Source organism: Balaenoptera physalus (assembly GCF_965194825.1).
Source record: "Balaenoptera physalus genome assembly, chromosome: 5".
In the NCBI taxonomy this organism is placed as follows: Eukaryota; Metazoa; Chordata; class Mammalia; order Artiodactyla; family Balaenopteridae; genus Balaenoptera; species Balaenoptera physalus.
This window is the reverse complement of record NC_138884.1, coordinates 97474161-97490857: the sequence shown is the minus strand read 5'-3', so window position 1 is coordinate 97490857 and position 16697 is coordinate 97474161. Positions and strand designations below refer to the sequence as shown.

Here is a 16697-nt window from a genome sequence, read left to right as displayed (position 1 = left end):
ATTAATTAATTAATTAATTAATTAATTAATTAATGGCTGCATTGGGTCTTCGTTGCTGTGTGTGGGCTTTCCTAGTTGCGGCAAGCCCAGGCTACTCTTTATTGCAGTGGCTTCTCTTGTTGCGGAGCATGGGCTCTAGGCGGGTGGGCTTCAGTAGTTGTGGCACGCAGGCTCAGTAGTTGTGGCTTGTGGGCTCTAGAGCGCAGGCTCAGTAGTGTGGTGCACATGCTTAGTTGCTCCGCGGCATGTGGCATCTTCCCAGACCAGGGCTCAAACCCGTGTCCCCTGCATTGGCAGGCAGATTCTCAACCACTGCGCCACCAGGGAAGCCCCAGAATCCACATTCTTATAGACATCATAGCTCAAATAAGCTTCCAGCAAGGACCTGGCTTTCCTGGAACCAAGATACAGGAGCGTCTCTCCTTACAAAGCGTTTAGATTCCAAATGGCTGTACTTATGGCCATGTTTTTATTCATTCAGACTTAATGAGAAGGAGTTTAAATTTGCAGTCTCCAGATGAATTTTCCACAAAAGGAAAGGGAGATGCGCAACCCTTTGAAACTTTAAAAGTTTAAAACCCTTTGAAACTTTGAAATGTCCTTGCTCATATATGTTGTATGGCACCTTTTCCTAAAATAGACATGTTTTGTATATAGTAAGTCCCCTTCATATGAACGAGTTCCATTCTGAGAGCGCATTCATAAGCCCAATTTGTTTGTAAGTTCAACAAAGTTAGCCTAGGTACCCAATTAACACAATCAACTATATAGTACTGTACTGTAATAGGTTTATAATACTTTTCACACAAATAATACATAAAAAACAAACACAAAAAATAAAGAAAACATTTAAAATCCTACAGTACCTTGAAAAGTACAGTAGTACAGTACAACCGATGGCATACAGGGGCTGGCATCGAGTGAACAGGAAAGAAGAGTTACTGACTGGCGGAGGGAGAGGAGGTGGGAGATGGTAGAGCTGAAAGATCATCAGCAATAGGAGACGGAGGGCAAGCTGCAATTTCACTCATGCCTGACGTTGATGGAACGTGCGTTTGCATCACTGAAAGTTCGCAACTTGAAGGCTCATATGTAGGGGACTTACTGTACTTTGAAATTGAGGGTAGGTAATTTCCTCCTAGATAATCTCTTCAAGTATTGAAAGGAACACTTGAACAGCTTTGTGCCCTGTAACTCACAGGTGTTATGAACATTTGATTAGTGCTTTGAGCCCATGGAACCACACTTTGCAGGAAAACAAAAAATTTACCATCCTAAGCTTTAGTTCCAGAACAAATACTTGGTCTTAACTGACTTCAGATTAGGTTAGTAGGCATCTGACTTAGAAGCTTATCTCTTCCATCATACTCCAAGGTTTTTCCATTCCATCAATCACTTTTCCAGTCTCTTGCTGTCAAGAGCATAGGCGTATCATGTTTTACCTGTTGTATAATTTGCCTTTTTATCTTCAGAATTGTCAGTACTATCCAAGGAGGTCATCTGTGTGCAAATGAAGCAATTCTTATTCTCTCATCATTTTCAATTATGAATACCTCTTCTTTTATCTCCATCACAATTCCACTCTTTTTTCAGGAACTGTCAACTCCTACTGCTTTTGCACTTTTCAGATACTACATGATCATTAGTATTCATGTAACACCTCAGATTAAGCAGTACCAGGGCCAACATCTTTAGTAATAGAAATGACCCCAGAGCCTGCTGACTCCCATAGCTTTGGTGGGCAAAGTTGACTTGCTTTTGCTCTGATGGGTGTCTTTTAAAAAAGGTATGTTAGTACATTAAAAATTAATATTTTTTTATTTCCTACACTGGATGCACGACACCTTTTAGGAGACTTCCTTTCTCCACTCAAGCAGAAAGATGGTATGAGGTTTACCACCTTCCCTGGATTAGGTGAGTAATATTCCATGCCTTATTGGCTTTAGGGAGAAAGAATCTTGCCAATGAGTTACTTCCAATGTGTCACTATTTTTTAGTGCTTTAATTTATTCAACAATTTGAGCGCCATATTTATACGCGGAGGCTTCACTGATCAGATACTGGAACCATCATATAAGCAGTATCACTTTCGACGTGTTTCCAAAGTTCTCGGGGCTTCGATTCCTTCGCAAGCTAGTGTGGGGAGTCAGTGGGAAAACATAAAAGGGTTGGTACGCAACGGTGCTTCCACCAAAGGGAGCTCTTTGCATTTCTCCGAGGGGCTTAACCAGGATGAGCAAATGAAGCGGGCTCTCGGATGATGTTCAGTCAGCCCCCGACATTCCAGGGACACGAAGTCAAAGGTGAGAAATCCTACTTGCAACCGCCCTACAGGTCACAAGCGGACCGGAGAAATTCCGTGGGCGGTGCCAGTCGAAAGACAAAGCTCCTCTCGGTTAACCACAGGCTGGAGCTCCCCACTTCTCCACCCCCATCCCTGCTCTCGCTCCACGCCCACCCACAGCCCGCCCGCGTCACAACGTCATCGCCTGGCTGCCGGGTGCAAGGACGCACCGCCCACGGAGGGGGAGCCGGAAGCCCCGAGGGCAGCCGCGCGCGGCGTCCCGGAACCGCGGGAGCCTGAGAGCTCGCGCACCTGGGGGGAAGCGGCAGGAAACAGCGGGCATGCGCGAGGCTGCCGGGCGGCGCAGGCGCGCTGCTGGCCTCACTCGAGGGACCAGATCCGGTTCTCCGGGTTGGAGCGGGGGTGGTGTCGTGGGTTGTCCTGGCTGCCGGGGAGAACGGGGAGAAAAAGGTGATGCGGAAGGGGCCAGACTCTTAAGAAGGGCGGATTTGCTTCTGGGATGAAGAGGGCCCGGGTGGACGGATCCTAGTGTGCGTCTGTGCTGGGCGCCCCACAGAGTTAGGGATTTGTCGGAAGATGAAATCAATCCACCGTGCAAAGTGCGATGCAATTTTCCTAAGCCAGGAACACGCTTAGAATACACGCCCAGAGCCTGGGGCCAGTTCTCCCCTGGGATGACTACGTATCTGTGTGCCGGACACCGCGCAATGGCTGACCTGTTATTTCAGTCTCCCGCCGCCACCAACAACCCTGTGAGGCGGGTTTATTACGTGGTCCCCAGTTTCCCCTTTGGAAACCTAGGACAGATTATCTTGTCTACAGGTCGCGCAGCTGAAATATCGTGGAGTTGCTCTTTCCACCAGGTTTGCCTGATTCCAAAGCTCACTGCTGCCTATCAGACGCTTGAAGTCCTGAATGGGTGAAAATTAGACAATAAAGACATTCTGTAAATAAATGGTAAATCGTGAGGTTTGGACGTTAAAAGGTATAAATCAGGCTATAGGAGTAGGTAGGTGTCAGGGAAAAGGGGTCAAAGTGGATTTTGAATAGGATTTGGCTGGAGGTAAGAAAAGTGAAAGCAACGGCTTGGAGGTGGAACAGGAAACCTGAGAAGAAAAGGAAGCGATGGCTTCAACTGGAACTTTGTCTTTACGTTTGGCTTGCAAATTGTAGCATCTGTAATTCTAGAGATAGGCTTGTCTTCCAAAGCAATGGACTTTCTCTTTTCTGCACCTAGATTTCTGCTCGATGCACAGTGATAACTGTTCCTCTGTTCAGCAAGAAGATGCATTCTGGCCACTCGTTTAACAGCCGGAAACTTTGGTACCCGTGACAAAGATGATACGAGAAGGAGGATGTCTTGCCGAACCCTGGCCTGCCTGAGAGTCTCTTTAGTGCTTGCAGGTTCTTCTACTTCTGTAACTCCTTTGTGGCTCCAGTAGTGAGAAGAATAAACAATCATAAGCCGCAATCCAGTACCATCTCAGTGCCAACGTCTATCTTTAAAAGAAAGAAAAGAAGCCCATATCATCTTTGTTTAAAGAAGCTTGGACCCGGTGATTTGTTAATTTGTTCGTGGTTTCATACTGCTATTGAAACAGCAGTAACAGCTTGCTCTGCCCAATTTAACAACTGATTAACTATTACCTTGTATTAGCCTCTAATTGTTTAATGGGTGTAAATTTTATCTGCTAAGCAAGATTGTAAGATGCCCCAGGCAGGGACGGTGTTCTCTGTCTTATATCTCTGAACTGACTTGACTTTTGCAAGTGTCCCTCTTATACCCCCTTGAATCCCCACTACTAAGTACTCTGCCTGGCACATGCTAGGCACTCAGTTAATGTTGATGAAATGTTGCCTTCTGGAGAGCAGAAAACAAGCCTGCTGTTTCTTTATATTTTTCTGGCCCTCTAGCACAATTATCTCCTTTTGGAGGACATTCAGCAAATATGTGACTTGATTGCTCTGCCTTTCAGCAGGGGAAATATAATCTCCCTGATGCCTTATAAAGAATTGCCACCTAAACACCGTGTCCCCAAGAAGTCTGTCAAGAAATCATTGTTGATAGATTGATTAGCCTCAAAGAAATTCTTAGTTCTTTTCTGAAATGTGCATCTGTCCTTCCATAGTCAGTGATATTCATGGTTATGTTGGTCAGACTGCCTAAGAAATTATTTGGGAGATTGTGTAATTTGAGTATCTTCTTGACTTGAGAAAACAAACCAATAAAAAACCAAATCAAAACCCTAACCCAACAACAGAGACTCAATAACAAACAGGACCTTTGTGCTTAAGAACCGTATCTGCAAAACAATTTTGTGCCTCTGGAGAGAGAATGTGTGTGTGTGTGTGTGTGTGTGTGTGTGTTTGTGTGTGTGGCGTGCTTCTTTTGAGGTACGTGAAGCCAAATGAAATCTGAAACACCGTTTTTCTGTCAACCTATTCAGCTGACAGCAAAGACTCCTTGGGGTGGGGTGCGGTTAGGGAGGTGATGAGTTCAGGTAATGTTTGAACATAGGAGAATAGAGGCTAGACCAAATCCTTTTGAATATTTACATTCAGTGGCGCTAAATCTGGCACCGTCTCCCATTTTTTAGCTGCGGAAACTGGGGGCAAGTAACAACGTTTCTCAGCCTTAGTTTCCTCTTTTGTAAAATGGGGATGAAAACGATACCACCACCTAACTTTTAGAGTTACAATGTGTAAATTTGTAAAGCGATTAGGACATTGCCTGGCACACTGGCACTTAGCAAGAGCTTTAAGTCTTAGATAAGTAAGTAAAACGCTATGACCTCCACTTCCATACTGCTAGCCTCTTGTAAGCCCCACCTATACCGAAATTCTGGAGACGCCGCTGTTTCCGATTACAAGGTTTTCTGACCTATGCAATTATTTTTGCTGCCATCTGCACGGTTAAAAGTCGCCCAAACGATTTCGGATGTCCGTACTCTTCTCCCCGTCCCCTTGGTTCCGGTTCCCGCTCCCCCTCCCCCGCCGCCTCAGTCGCGGTGGGGGCGTGAATGGGGGAGGGGGACGTGAATGGGGGAAGGGGGCAAGTCCGCCTTCCTCCCCACCCCCTATCTTCGCCGCTCAGCGAAAGCCTTGGAAACCACCCCACGGCTCTCGTCCTACCCGGAACGCCCCCGGGGGCGGGGCTCGGGTGCCGCGCAGGCCCAATGCAGCCCCGTCGCGCCTGCGCAGTGGAGGGGCTGAAGGAGGCGGGGGATTGGTATGCGAGCGAATGTGTGAGGGGAGGAGGCGTCCGGGCCGAGCGTGGTACTACGACGGGCGCGGGCCGGCGGGGGCGGGGGGATGCGCCGCGGCGGCGGCGGCGCGGGCGCTGGGACTGGTGTTTGGAGGCGCCAGAGCAGCGGATCCCAGTCTTGCTGCCGCAGCAGCGCGAGTGTCGCGCGCGGCCTGAAGACGACGTACCTTTTTGCTCCTCACCTTTTTTTTTTTTTTTTTTTAAATAACCGAAACCAATGAACGCAGCCGGGACCCGAGCTCCAGAGGCCGCCGGTGCCGACGGGACCAGGCTGGAGCCCGACAGGAGCTCGCGTCTGAGGCGGCGGGGGTGGCCCGAGGAGTCGCAGGAGGCGGCCGCGCCTCGCGAAGCGGGCGAGTGGCTGGCGGCCGGGGCGCCGCCGCGCTTTCCCCCCGCTCCTCCTCCGCGTCCTCATCCCGCCACGACGCCCGGCCCGGCCTCGGGCTGGCTGCGGCGGCGGCGCTGGGCTGCGCTGCTGGTCCTCGGGCTGCTGGTGGCAGGCGCGGCGGACGGATGCGAGCTGGTGCCCAGGCACCTCCGCGGACGGCGGGCGGCGGGCTCTGCCGCGGCGGCCGCCTCCTCTCCCGCCGCGGCGGGGGGCGACAGCCCGGCACTCATGACAGGTGAGGGCCGGGAGGGCGGCGGGCGGGGCTCGGCCGGGCGCTGCGGGACCCCCATCCCCGGGAGGGGCCCGCGCCCCCTGCCCGGCGCCTGCTGTTCGACGGCTGTCGTCAGTGCGCGATGCCCAGCCGGGTGCCCAGACGCCAGCGCCCTGGCAGCTGCTTGGGCGCTGCACTCCGGACGCCTTCCCTCTCCCTCTTGATACCCCGCCCTCGTCAAAGCCTCTCGACGGCAGTCGCTTCCCCGCCCTTAAGTCTGCTCTCCGGTGTTCCACACTGAGCAATGCGGTGGTTTCTCTTCCGTGCTGCAGAAGAGCCAGCAGGGTCTGCAGGGTACTGGACTGATTTTTTTTTTTTTTTTGAAACTGCTAGGAGAAGTCAGCAGCAGCAATGCGGTATTGAGACCGCCTTTGGTGCTGCTTTTGCAAAGGCAGCTGGCAGCGAGTCTCACAGGTTGAGAGACCCGCTGAGCACAATGTCCCGGGGGAGGCTGCTGGAGAGGATTCTTTGAGAGTCATAATACCTAGTGGTATTTAGTGGTTCCTTATTAGTATGCGGAAACCTCTAAGTCTAATGTGGACTTTTTGAGGAGTGGGGAGAAGACCGTTTTAAAGGATGGATAGATAGTATTTGCTGGTGGGAGCATCACTGGGTGCAAAGGGTGCAGAAAGCTGAGCAGGTTACCAGGAATATACCGAAAATTTACCAAGTGCAGGAAATTCGGTGCTCGTATTTGAGCAGCACACTTCTGATAGACTGCAACAGCACTTTTTAAAAATATGGAAAGTTCTTGAAATTATTGAAAACTGGCGAACATATGTGGTAAGGTGAGGTAGAAAATTGAATCCTTTTAAAGCTTTCCATTGTCATGTACTACTGATAGGTTGTGGTTTAAGTAGTGATGTAAGGATCTTGAAATGATTTCTTTTGGAAAAGTAGTGGAGTTTAAAGTAAGCTTTTTTTTTGGTACTTTATTTTTTAAAGTACTTTGTAGATTTTCTACATAATTGCAGGACTAAAAAGGAAAAAGTAAAGTGGAAAAAGATGACCCATCATTAATTTAACCAAAGTGATAGTCCAACAGGCGTTTGAAAGTTACTAACAGCTGCTGTGAGTGGAGCTCAGGAGCTCTATTCTTTAGAGCAAAGCAGCTATTCTCTGGGTTCTATGACAGGATGTTTACTATTTTAGAGAGGAGGGTGTTGGTAAACTTTCCAAGCTCTTTGGAAGTTGTAGTATATGGAACATAATGATAGGAATATTTAACTTGCTTTACCCTGAAGTATATCAAGCCCTTTAAGTGGAAATTGAAACATCAGACTTATCACTGGGTAATTTTGATAAAACGATTACAGAATGATCAGTATTAGGAGTGTAATAGAGTTTGAGTGAGAGGATAGATTGGATAGTTTTATGCTTGCATAGTCTTATAGTGATTATTGGGAAAGTAGCAAGATAAAACTATAATGTGAAGGTTTAATGCCTCATGCACGAAGGGAAGGAGCAGAATTACTTGGGTTTCTAGAAGCTATAGGAGTGTGGCTCTTGGTTTCTTGAGCAGAAAAGTTTGGTTAATAAATAATTGGCTAGTGTTTTATCACTATGTAGTTGCTAAAGGGGCACATGATTCGGAAAATGTAGTATTAACCACTAACAGTATGTTGTATATCATGTAGATTAGGTCAAGAAAATTACTTAAGATCGAATTTTATTTTAATAAGCTGTTTATAATCCTTCCTTTTGAAGACTTAAATTCCTCTGAGTTATTTATGGTATTGTGAAAAAGGAAAGGTGATTCTTATTGGATGAAAAGTCTGATATATCACACAAAATTAGTTTGTGCTGTAGTGCTTTAAAATAAGTTTACTAAAATAATATTGACCCTGGAATTTATTTTTAATATTCTTAATAGTCTTTCCCTTTGTTAGAATATTGACTTTTTAAAATAAATTTATTTAGTTTTATTTTTGTCTGCACTGGGTCTTCGTTGTGCTCACGGGCTTTTCTCTAGTTGCGGTGAGTGGGCTTCTCATTGCGGTGGCTTCTCTTGGTGCGGAGCACGGCTCTAGGCGTGCGAGCTTAAGTAGTTGTGGCACGCAGGCTCAGTAGTTGTGGCTCGCGGGCTCTAGAGCGCAGGCTCAGTAGTTGTGGCGCACGGGCTTAGTTGCTCCGCGGCATGTGGGATCTTCCCGGACCAGGGCTCGAACCCGTGTCCCTTGCATTGGCAGGCGGATTCTTAACCACTGCGCCACCAGGGAAGCCTGAATATTGATTTTTTGAATCATGTAAATCACTTGAAATTTAAGATAATCAAATTACACAGTGTACAAGTTAAATTGGGTTATTTTAATAAGTTTATGTAAATACAGTCAACAAAGTTAGAGCATACTGAAAATTTCTTTGAATTATATGGTCAGTATGGGACTCCTTCCTATTCTGATTGTATGAATAGTGCTTTCTTTTATGGTTACCATTTGTAAATGTTGTGCTAAACCCAGAACATAAATTGCTGTTGTACACTTCAGGAAGTAGAACCATAGACTGAACTTAAAAAATACGGCGTTATAATCTAGGCAGTGTTAATGGGTAGAAATGGAATAGAGAGTTTCAGTAATGAAACTAAGCTTCATGTGAATGTTGAAAATGGAATATTCTTGTAAGAATTTTGAGAGAATTGCTCTCTCTGGCTCTGTATTAAAGATGTCATTTAACTGTGAATTCTTAATAGCTCTGAAAATGACAACCAAAGTCACTTTATCTTCTCTTTTTCTCTTCGGATTAGTATTTTAAATACTTACCTTTAGGAACTTCATAAGAGTTTGCCTCTTACTAATAAAATCTAGAAAACAGCCGTTTCCACTGAAGTTTGCCTCTCAAGAGTTTTACTTTAGAGGTTTAGTGTATTTTAAGAATAAATTGCCTTTAAATCATCTATTGCATGCTTAGTTTTGAGCAAGTGGGTGTTCTTTTAAAGAGAGAGACTATGTCACATCAAAATAAACAGGCCCATTGTCATAAGAATAAATAACAATACATATATATTTAGGGTTCTTACTTTCAAAGTGATTGAAATTTAAAGCAAGTTAGGGATTGGTGATTGAGTGCTTGTTGATGATAATCTAAAGCAGTGTTTGAATAATTCAAAACATCACTTTTTTTTTTCTTTTTTGCCTAACAGATTCAGAGTCAATGAATTGATCCCAGTAGGCAGTGATTGATCTCATCCAGATATGGTCCCTGAGAAATAGCTTATGAAAGGGCACACATATATACAATAGACATACACACATGCATAAATATATCGCATGTTTATAGAACACAATTATTTATTCTGACAGAATATATGTATTTGTCATATATATGTTATATATATACATATGTTACTTTGAGTAATATTTTGTGAATTTGCACGTGTTAATGTTTTCATTGTGACAATAGTTAAATTCATAGTGTACTTCACATAGTGTTAGAAAATGTTTTTCCTCCTTTTGTGAAGTTATTCTTTTTGAATTTAGCTTAGGATTTCCTGAAGCTGCCTTTTGATGGCTAGGTCTACTGCTGTATCCTTTTTTTTCCTTTCCCATAGTTTTCATTTGCCAGTCTATTTCTTTTTAAAAAAAAAAAAATTTTTTTTTTTTTTGATGTGGACCATTTTGAAAGTCTTTATTGAATTTGTTACAACATTGCTTCTGTTTTATGTTTTGGTTTTTTGACCACGAGGCATGTGGGATTTTAGCTCCCTGACCAGGGATCGAACCTGCACCCCCTGTATTGGTAAGCAAAGTCTTAACCACTGGACCGACAGGGAATTCGCATACCAGTCTCTTTCTTTACTAGTCTTTGGCCATTGCTCTAGGTTGTTTTTTCTTTTTCCTGTTGCTGACTACAGAATTAAAGAATATACTCGTATCCCTTCTGATCTAGTCTATTCTGACCATTTAAGAATTGGTAGTAATCTTATTGGTCTGGAAACATTGCATCCCTTGGTACTCTTTTTGAGAATGCTATGGCAGAACTGAGTGGTCTCTGTTGGGAATCCCCTGACACAGGAAAAACTCAGAGGGCCAGCTGGAAAAGTGGGTTCAGGATTTTAGTTTAATTTTAACAATAGGATCCACACAGGAATTCTTTAATTTGCTAAAGGCTTGCTTTGTGATTGGATACATGCTAATGTTCTTAGATTAATTTAGACTTTTGAGTAACTGTATCAAGTATTTTGGATATTGCCCTATTCATTGATAATAATGCAGTGTGGAACATTTTTGGAATGATGCATGGAGATCTATATTTGTGTATAGGGTAGCTAAAGTATGAACTCATTAAGCTAATGTTAAAATTAACAGCTAATAATATGATTAGCAAGCCATTTTTGATATTCGCCAGAATTTGGACCTTACCTTATTAAGACTTACCTAGGAGATTACTTCTGAATTGATCAGATTTCATCAACCAAGCAATTATTAAGCATATGCCGAATACCATGTAGTACGAATGGGAAAAAATACAAAAGAGACTAAGACATGGGTCTGCCTATTGGGAATAATAGGTATATTTATTAAACTATTACTGGCAGTCAGTATTGTGCTAAGTGCTTTATATACATCACTGTTTTTGATTGTGAGATTAATTCTGTTAGATAGTTGCTTTCTTCATGTAAGAGATGAGGAAACTGATGCAGGATGATCTTAAGTAACTTGTCCAAGGTTACATTTAGTAAGTAGCAGAGTCGGATGTTGACCTGTGTTTCTCTGATTCCAAAGCTTTGATTCTTAACTGGTATGTTGTATGCTTCCTTATACACACAACTAGACATAATAATGAGATAGACTGTGATTAACAATAACAGACCTAAAAATGTTGGAGAAAGAAAGGCTACTAGAGACTATTACTTGGAGGAGGGTTGGGTTTGAGCTGGACCTTGATGTACAGATAGGACTTGTTGTGGAGACGAGTGAAAAGGCTTTCAGGGAGGAAGCGTATGCAAGAATAAGGAATAAGTTAATAGTTTTCTTTAGAGTTAAGCATAGGTTGTATGTAGAGTGGCCAGAAATGCAAGGAGAAAGGTTTGGCCAAATTTTCAAGAGCTTTAATATTCCCTAGTTTATTCCCTGTGTATCAAAATGTCAGCACATCTAAAACTGGGGTACTCAGCCATGTGCTGGGGAGTATGGAAAGCCACAGGAAAGTTATGATACATTTTCTTGGCATATTCATTTTACTAGATTATTATTTTTTTAAAATTTTATTGATTGATTGATTGATTGATTGCTGTGTTGGGTCTTCGTTTCTGTGCGAGGGCTTTCTCTAGTTGCGGCGAGCCGGGGCCACTCTTCATTGCGGTGCGCGGGCCTTTCACTATCGTGGCCTCTCTTGTTGTGGAGCACACGCTCCAGACGCGCAGGCTCAGTAGTTGTGGCTCACGGGCTTAGTTGCTCCGCGGCATGTGGGATCTTCCCAGACCAGGGCTCGAACCCGTGTCCCCTGCATTGGCAGGCAGATTCTCAACCACTGCGCCACCAGGAAAGCCCTACTAGATTATTTTGAAAGCAAACATTAAATATTTAATAGATAGTAATTTAAAACATTTAACAATACTAAACATGCACAAGTTATGGAAAATGTAAGTTTACTTTAAATTTTAAGGTCAAATGAAAGGCTTAAAAAGGTGTTTTGACCTTTCAGAATGTTTTGTTCCTGAACTTAGAGTTCTAAATCTATTATCCTGTCAGGGGTTGAGAAGCCCTGTGGTTTTTAAACATGGGAGTGACATGACCTCAGTGTTTGAAAAGCTAAGTCTAGGTGGATGGAAGTGAGGAGATGAGAGATAAAGAGGCCAATTAGTAAGCTATATAGAAGTGGAGGTCTTGAAAATTTAAAAGATACAGTGGCTATGAAAATGTTTAGAGGAAATTTTATAAAATTTCCTTTATGGTTAGATTAGAAAGGAATCTATATAAAGTCTAAGAAATAAAAATTGCCTTTAACCTTTAAACTCCTAGAGTTTGTAAAATGACTTAAATTGGTACAAGTCCTTGAAAACAGGCAAGAAGGAACACTTTGTTGTAGAGCGTCTTTATTTCAAATGTGCCTATTTAATTACTATTTTTTTATATGATTGGACTTATGTGATGATTTACAAACGGTTTATATGAAACTTTTTAGTATTCCATATTTAAAAATTCATGTTTATTCCTTAACAAAGATAACTGTTTCCAGATTGAACTAACATTACCATGCATCAGGGTTGAACTCCCCCCAGCCGCCATTTGAATAACAGTGTCTCAGAGTACTGATATATTATTTGTTTCAAAATTAACTTTTGAATTTCATTGTGTGAATTTCACACTTGATCTGTAGATGATTTCAAATGCCAAATCTAAATGATTTGTTCCTTTCCTTATCCTTCTAGATCTTTATATTAGTAGGTATTCAATCCGGATATTCAATCCGTCTTGACACTTTCTAATCCTACCTTCAGTAACTATTGTCCTTGACTGGTTTCATTGTTGCAGATTTAAGGTTGGTTCTCCCCTAAGCCTGTGTCCTCAGTCTGTGTTCCTCTAGTCTACCTGAACATTTCCTCCTCAGAGAACTTCATTACTAGGAAAGTTCTAAATTGGGGTTGGGGAACCCCAAGCCAATGATTGATTTGACTTTTGGCTTTATTTCATTTGGCCCTTGAGGTGATACTGCACAACCATCATGGCTGCAGTCCTGAGAGTAATTTCCTTTCTGTTAGGCTTTATCAGCCATCTTGTCTAAAGTGAGACAACTTTAGGCTAAGATTAGTTTTAGAATGTTTAATAGTGACTTCTCAGTGTTTTCTTAAGATAGTGGTAACCCCCCCACCCCAGGACCAGGGAACCAGAGTATGACAAACACAGTTTACTTGGACTAGTTCATTTCAGAACTCAGGTGTCTGTATCTGTCCCGGTGTTCTTGCAAATGAATTTATCTTTTTGTGTGCCTGGATCTTGGCCTCTGTAACTTACTCTTTTTCCCCTAGTCATTTTCATTTTCTCTACCTCTCTCTTTGATTTTCCTAAACTTGACATTATATGGAACTGAAAATGTCAAAGAAGATTTTATTGAATTAAGTAAAAACTGGTTTTTAAATTTTGAAAATATTTGAAGTATCTTATTTAGGTAATTAAAAAATAGTAAGAAACCTCATCACAAACCCCCAGAGTAATGAAAGTGATTCGTAATTGTTTCTTAAGTGATTCTCAGTAAGTGAAAAAGGTTTTAAAATCCTTACTTGAAATTTTTTCCTGCTATTCAGCACAGTGTACGGGTCCATGTTATTGCACTCATGTTTTCTTTGCACTGTTGTTTTTCTTTCCTTTCAAAAATATATGATGTTGAGTAATAGATAATCTTAGTTCCCCTTCTTCTTTACTCCTAGTCTCCAGCAATAAATCTTTTAGTTTTTCCATTAATGACAAGTATGTAATTTTTCCTCTTTTCCTGCTCTGTCATCTTCATCTGTTCTTTCTACTTTGTCACAAACATTCAGACTGTGTTAATCTTTGATATTTCTTTTTTCTGTATTTCTGTGCACCAAATTAAAAAAAAGCTACTCCAGATCTTTGTCCAGCTGTGGTACAGGTATCCTTTGCTGTTTCTTGAATTTGCTTTTTTAAATATACCTTGCAGTGTGCATCCAGTATTTGGTTCTAGGTCGGTCGAAATGGATCCTAAAAAACCCAGAGGCTAAAAGTGAGAAAGTCAGGCTTCAGTGAATGTGTGTGTACGCATATAGTTTTGAACATTTTTTAGTGACTGTTTTGTGTCAGAATGATGCAAAGAACTGGGAATATAAAAATTGACCATTTTTATTGTTGCAAGAACAATATAAATTTGAAAATTGCTAGAGAGTGGATCACATAATTTTAAAAAATGTATAAATATAATTTAAAAAAATTGAGGTATAGATGATATACAATATTATATGTGTTTCAGGTGTGAAACAGTGATTCACAATTTTCAAAGGTTATACTCCATTTATAGTTATTATAAAATGTTGGCTGTATTCCCTGTGTATCCTTGTAGCTTATTTTATACATAATAGTTTGTACCTCTTAATTCCCCACCCCTATCTTGCCCCTTCCCCCTTCTGTCTCCCCACTGGTAACCACTAGTGCTCTATATCTGTGAGTCTTTCTTGTTTTGTTATATTCACTAATTTTGTTTTTTAAAATTCCACATATAAGTGATATCATACAGTATTTGTCTTTCTCTGACTTACTTCACTTAGCATAATACCCTCCAAGTCCATTCATGTTGTTACAAATGGCAAAATTTCATTCTTTTTTATGGCTGAGTGGTATTCCATTACGTGTGTGTTTGTGTGTGTGTACACACGCATACATACACACCACATCTTCTTTATCCATTCATCTGTTGATGGACACTTAGGTTGCTTCCATATCTTGGCAATTGTAAATAATGCTGCTGTGAACATTGGGGCGCATGTACCTTTTCAAATTAGTGTTCTCCTTTTTTTTGGATATATAACCAGGAGTGGAATTTTTGGGTCATACGGTACTTCTATTTTTGGTTTTTTGAGAAATCTCCATACTGTTTTCCACAGTGGCTACATCAGTTTGCATGCCTACCAACAGTGTGTGAGGGTTCCCTTTTCTCTACTTCCTCACCAACATTTGTTATTTGTGTTCTTTTTGGTGATAGCCATTCTTAATAGATACCTCATTTATAATGAGGTGATATCTCATTATAGTTTTAATTTGCATTTCTCTGATGATTCATGATGTTGAGCATCTTTTCATATGCCTGTTGGCCATCTGCATGTCTTCTCTGGAAAAATGCCTGTTCAGGTCTTCTGCTCATTTTTTAATTGGGTTGTTTGCTTTTTTGATGTTGAATTGTATGAGCTGTTGATATATGTTGGGTATTAACTGCTTATTCGTCACATCATTTGCAAATATTTTCTCCCATTCAGTAGGTTATCTTTTTGTTTTGTCAGTGCTTTCCTTTGCTGGGCAAAGCTTTTAAGTTTGATTTGGTCCCATTTGATTATTTTTGGTTTTATTTCCTTTGGTTTAGGAGACAGAGCCCAAAATTATTGCTACGATTTATGTCAAAGAGTTTTCTACCTATGTTTTCTTCTAGAATTTTTGTGGTTTCTGGTCTTACACTTAGGTCTTTAATCCATTTTGAACTTATTTTTGTATATGGTGTTAGAGAATGTTCTAATTTCATTCTTTTACATGTAGCTGTCTAGTTTTCCCAGCACCACTTATTGGAGAGACTGTCTTTTCTCCATTGCATGTTCTTGCCTCCTTTGTCATAGATTAATTGACCATAAGTGCGTGGATTTATTTCCAGGCTCTCTGTTCTGTTCTGTTGATCTATGTGTCTGTTCTTATGCCAGTACCATACTGTTTTAATTACTGTAGCTTTGTAGTAGAGTCTGAAGTCAGGGAGCATGATTCCTCCAGCTCTGTTCTTTCTCAAGATTGTTTTGGCTCTGTGTGTTCCCATACACATTTTAAAAAAATATATATTTTAAAAATTTATTTGGCTGTGTTGGGTCTTAGTTGCGGCACATGGGATCTTTCGTTGTGGCGCATGGGCTCTTTGTTGTGGCACACGGGCTTGTCTCTAGTTGTGGTGCACGGGCTCTCTAGTTGTGGCGTGCAGGCTCTAGAGCGCATGGGCTCAGTAGTTGCGGTGCATGGGCTTAGTTGCCTCATGGCACGTGGGATCATAGTTCCCTGACCAGGGATCGAACCTGTGTCCCCTGCATTGGAAGGCGGATTCCCAACCACTGGACCACCAGGGAAGTCCCTCCATACAAATATTAAAACTATTTGTTCTAATTCTGTGAAAAATGCTCTTGGTTTTGATAGAGATTGCAATGAATCTGTAGATTGCCTTGGGTAGTATGGTCATTTTAACAATATTAATTCTTTCAGTCCATAAACACAGTATACCTTTCCATCTGTTTTTGTTGTCTTCAGTTTCTTTCATCAGTGTCTTACAGTTTTTCGAGTACAAGTCTTTTACCTCCTTAGGTAGATTTATTCTTAGGTATTTTATTCTTTTTGATGCAATTGTAAATGGGAATGCTTCCTTAATTTCTCTTTCTGACAGTTTGTTGTTAGTCTATAGAAATGCAACAGATTTCTGTGTATTTGTTTTTTAAAAGGAAATGACTAGGTAGCTTATCTAGGAGCGTTCCTGCATTTACTAAAAATATCTTTTAGAATTTTTATTACAAGTGCTTGTTATACATTTGCAGTATTGAAAATAAGTCTCCTTTTCCCTTTCTTTGGAAAAAGGTATAATATAAACAAACATTCTTTTTTGTTCACCCCTTTGTATTACTTCTATTCTTCATTTACAAACAAACCAAAAACTACAAGCAAACAAACAAAAACCCTCAATGACTTTTATATGCCAGTCACCAAATCAGATGTTTGGAATTCCAGGATTAATAAGCTATTGACTGTGCTTTGTTTTCCAGGAGGAGATATAACCACTT

At 41.7% G+C, this 16697-nt stretch overlaps 1 protein-coding gene across 1 annotated transcript in view; it reads left to right on the top strand.

The window, feature by feature from the left end:
• Positions 1–210: 210 nt before the first annotated feature.
• STIM2 (stromal interaction molecule 2) overlaps positions 211–16697 on the top strand; it is a 164615-nt gene continuing 148128 nt past the window's right edge. The window contains exons 1-2 of the mRNA XM_082464554.1: positions 211–2303; positions 3543–6193. Coding sequence (XP_082320680.1) covers positions 5788–6193 — 406 coding nt within the window. The 5' untranslated portion in view covers positions 211–2303; positions 3543–5787. The remainder of the gene's footprint in view (positions 2304–3542; positions 6194–16697) is intronic.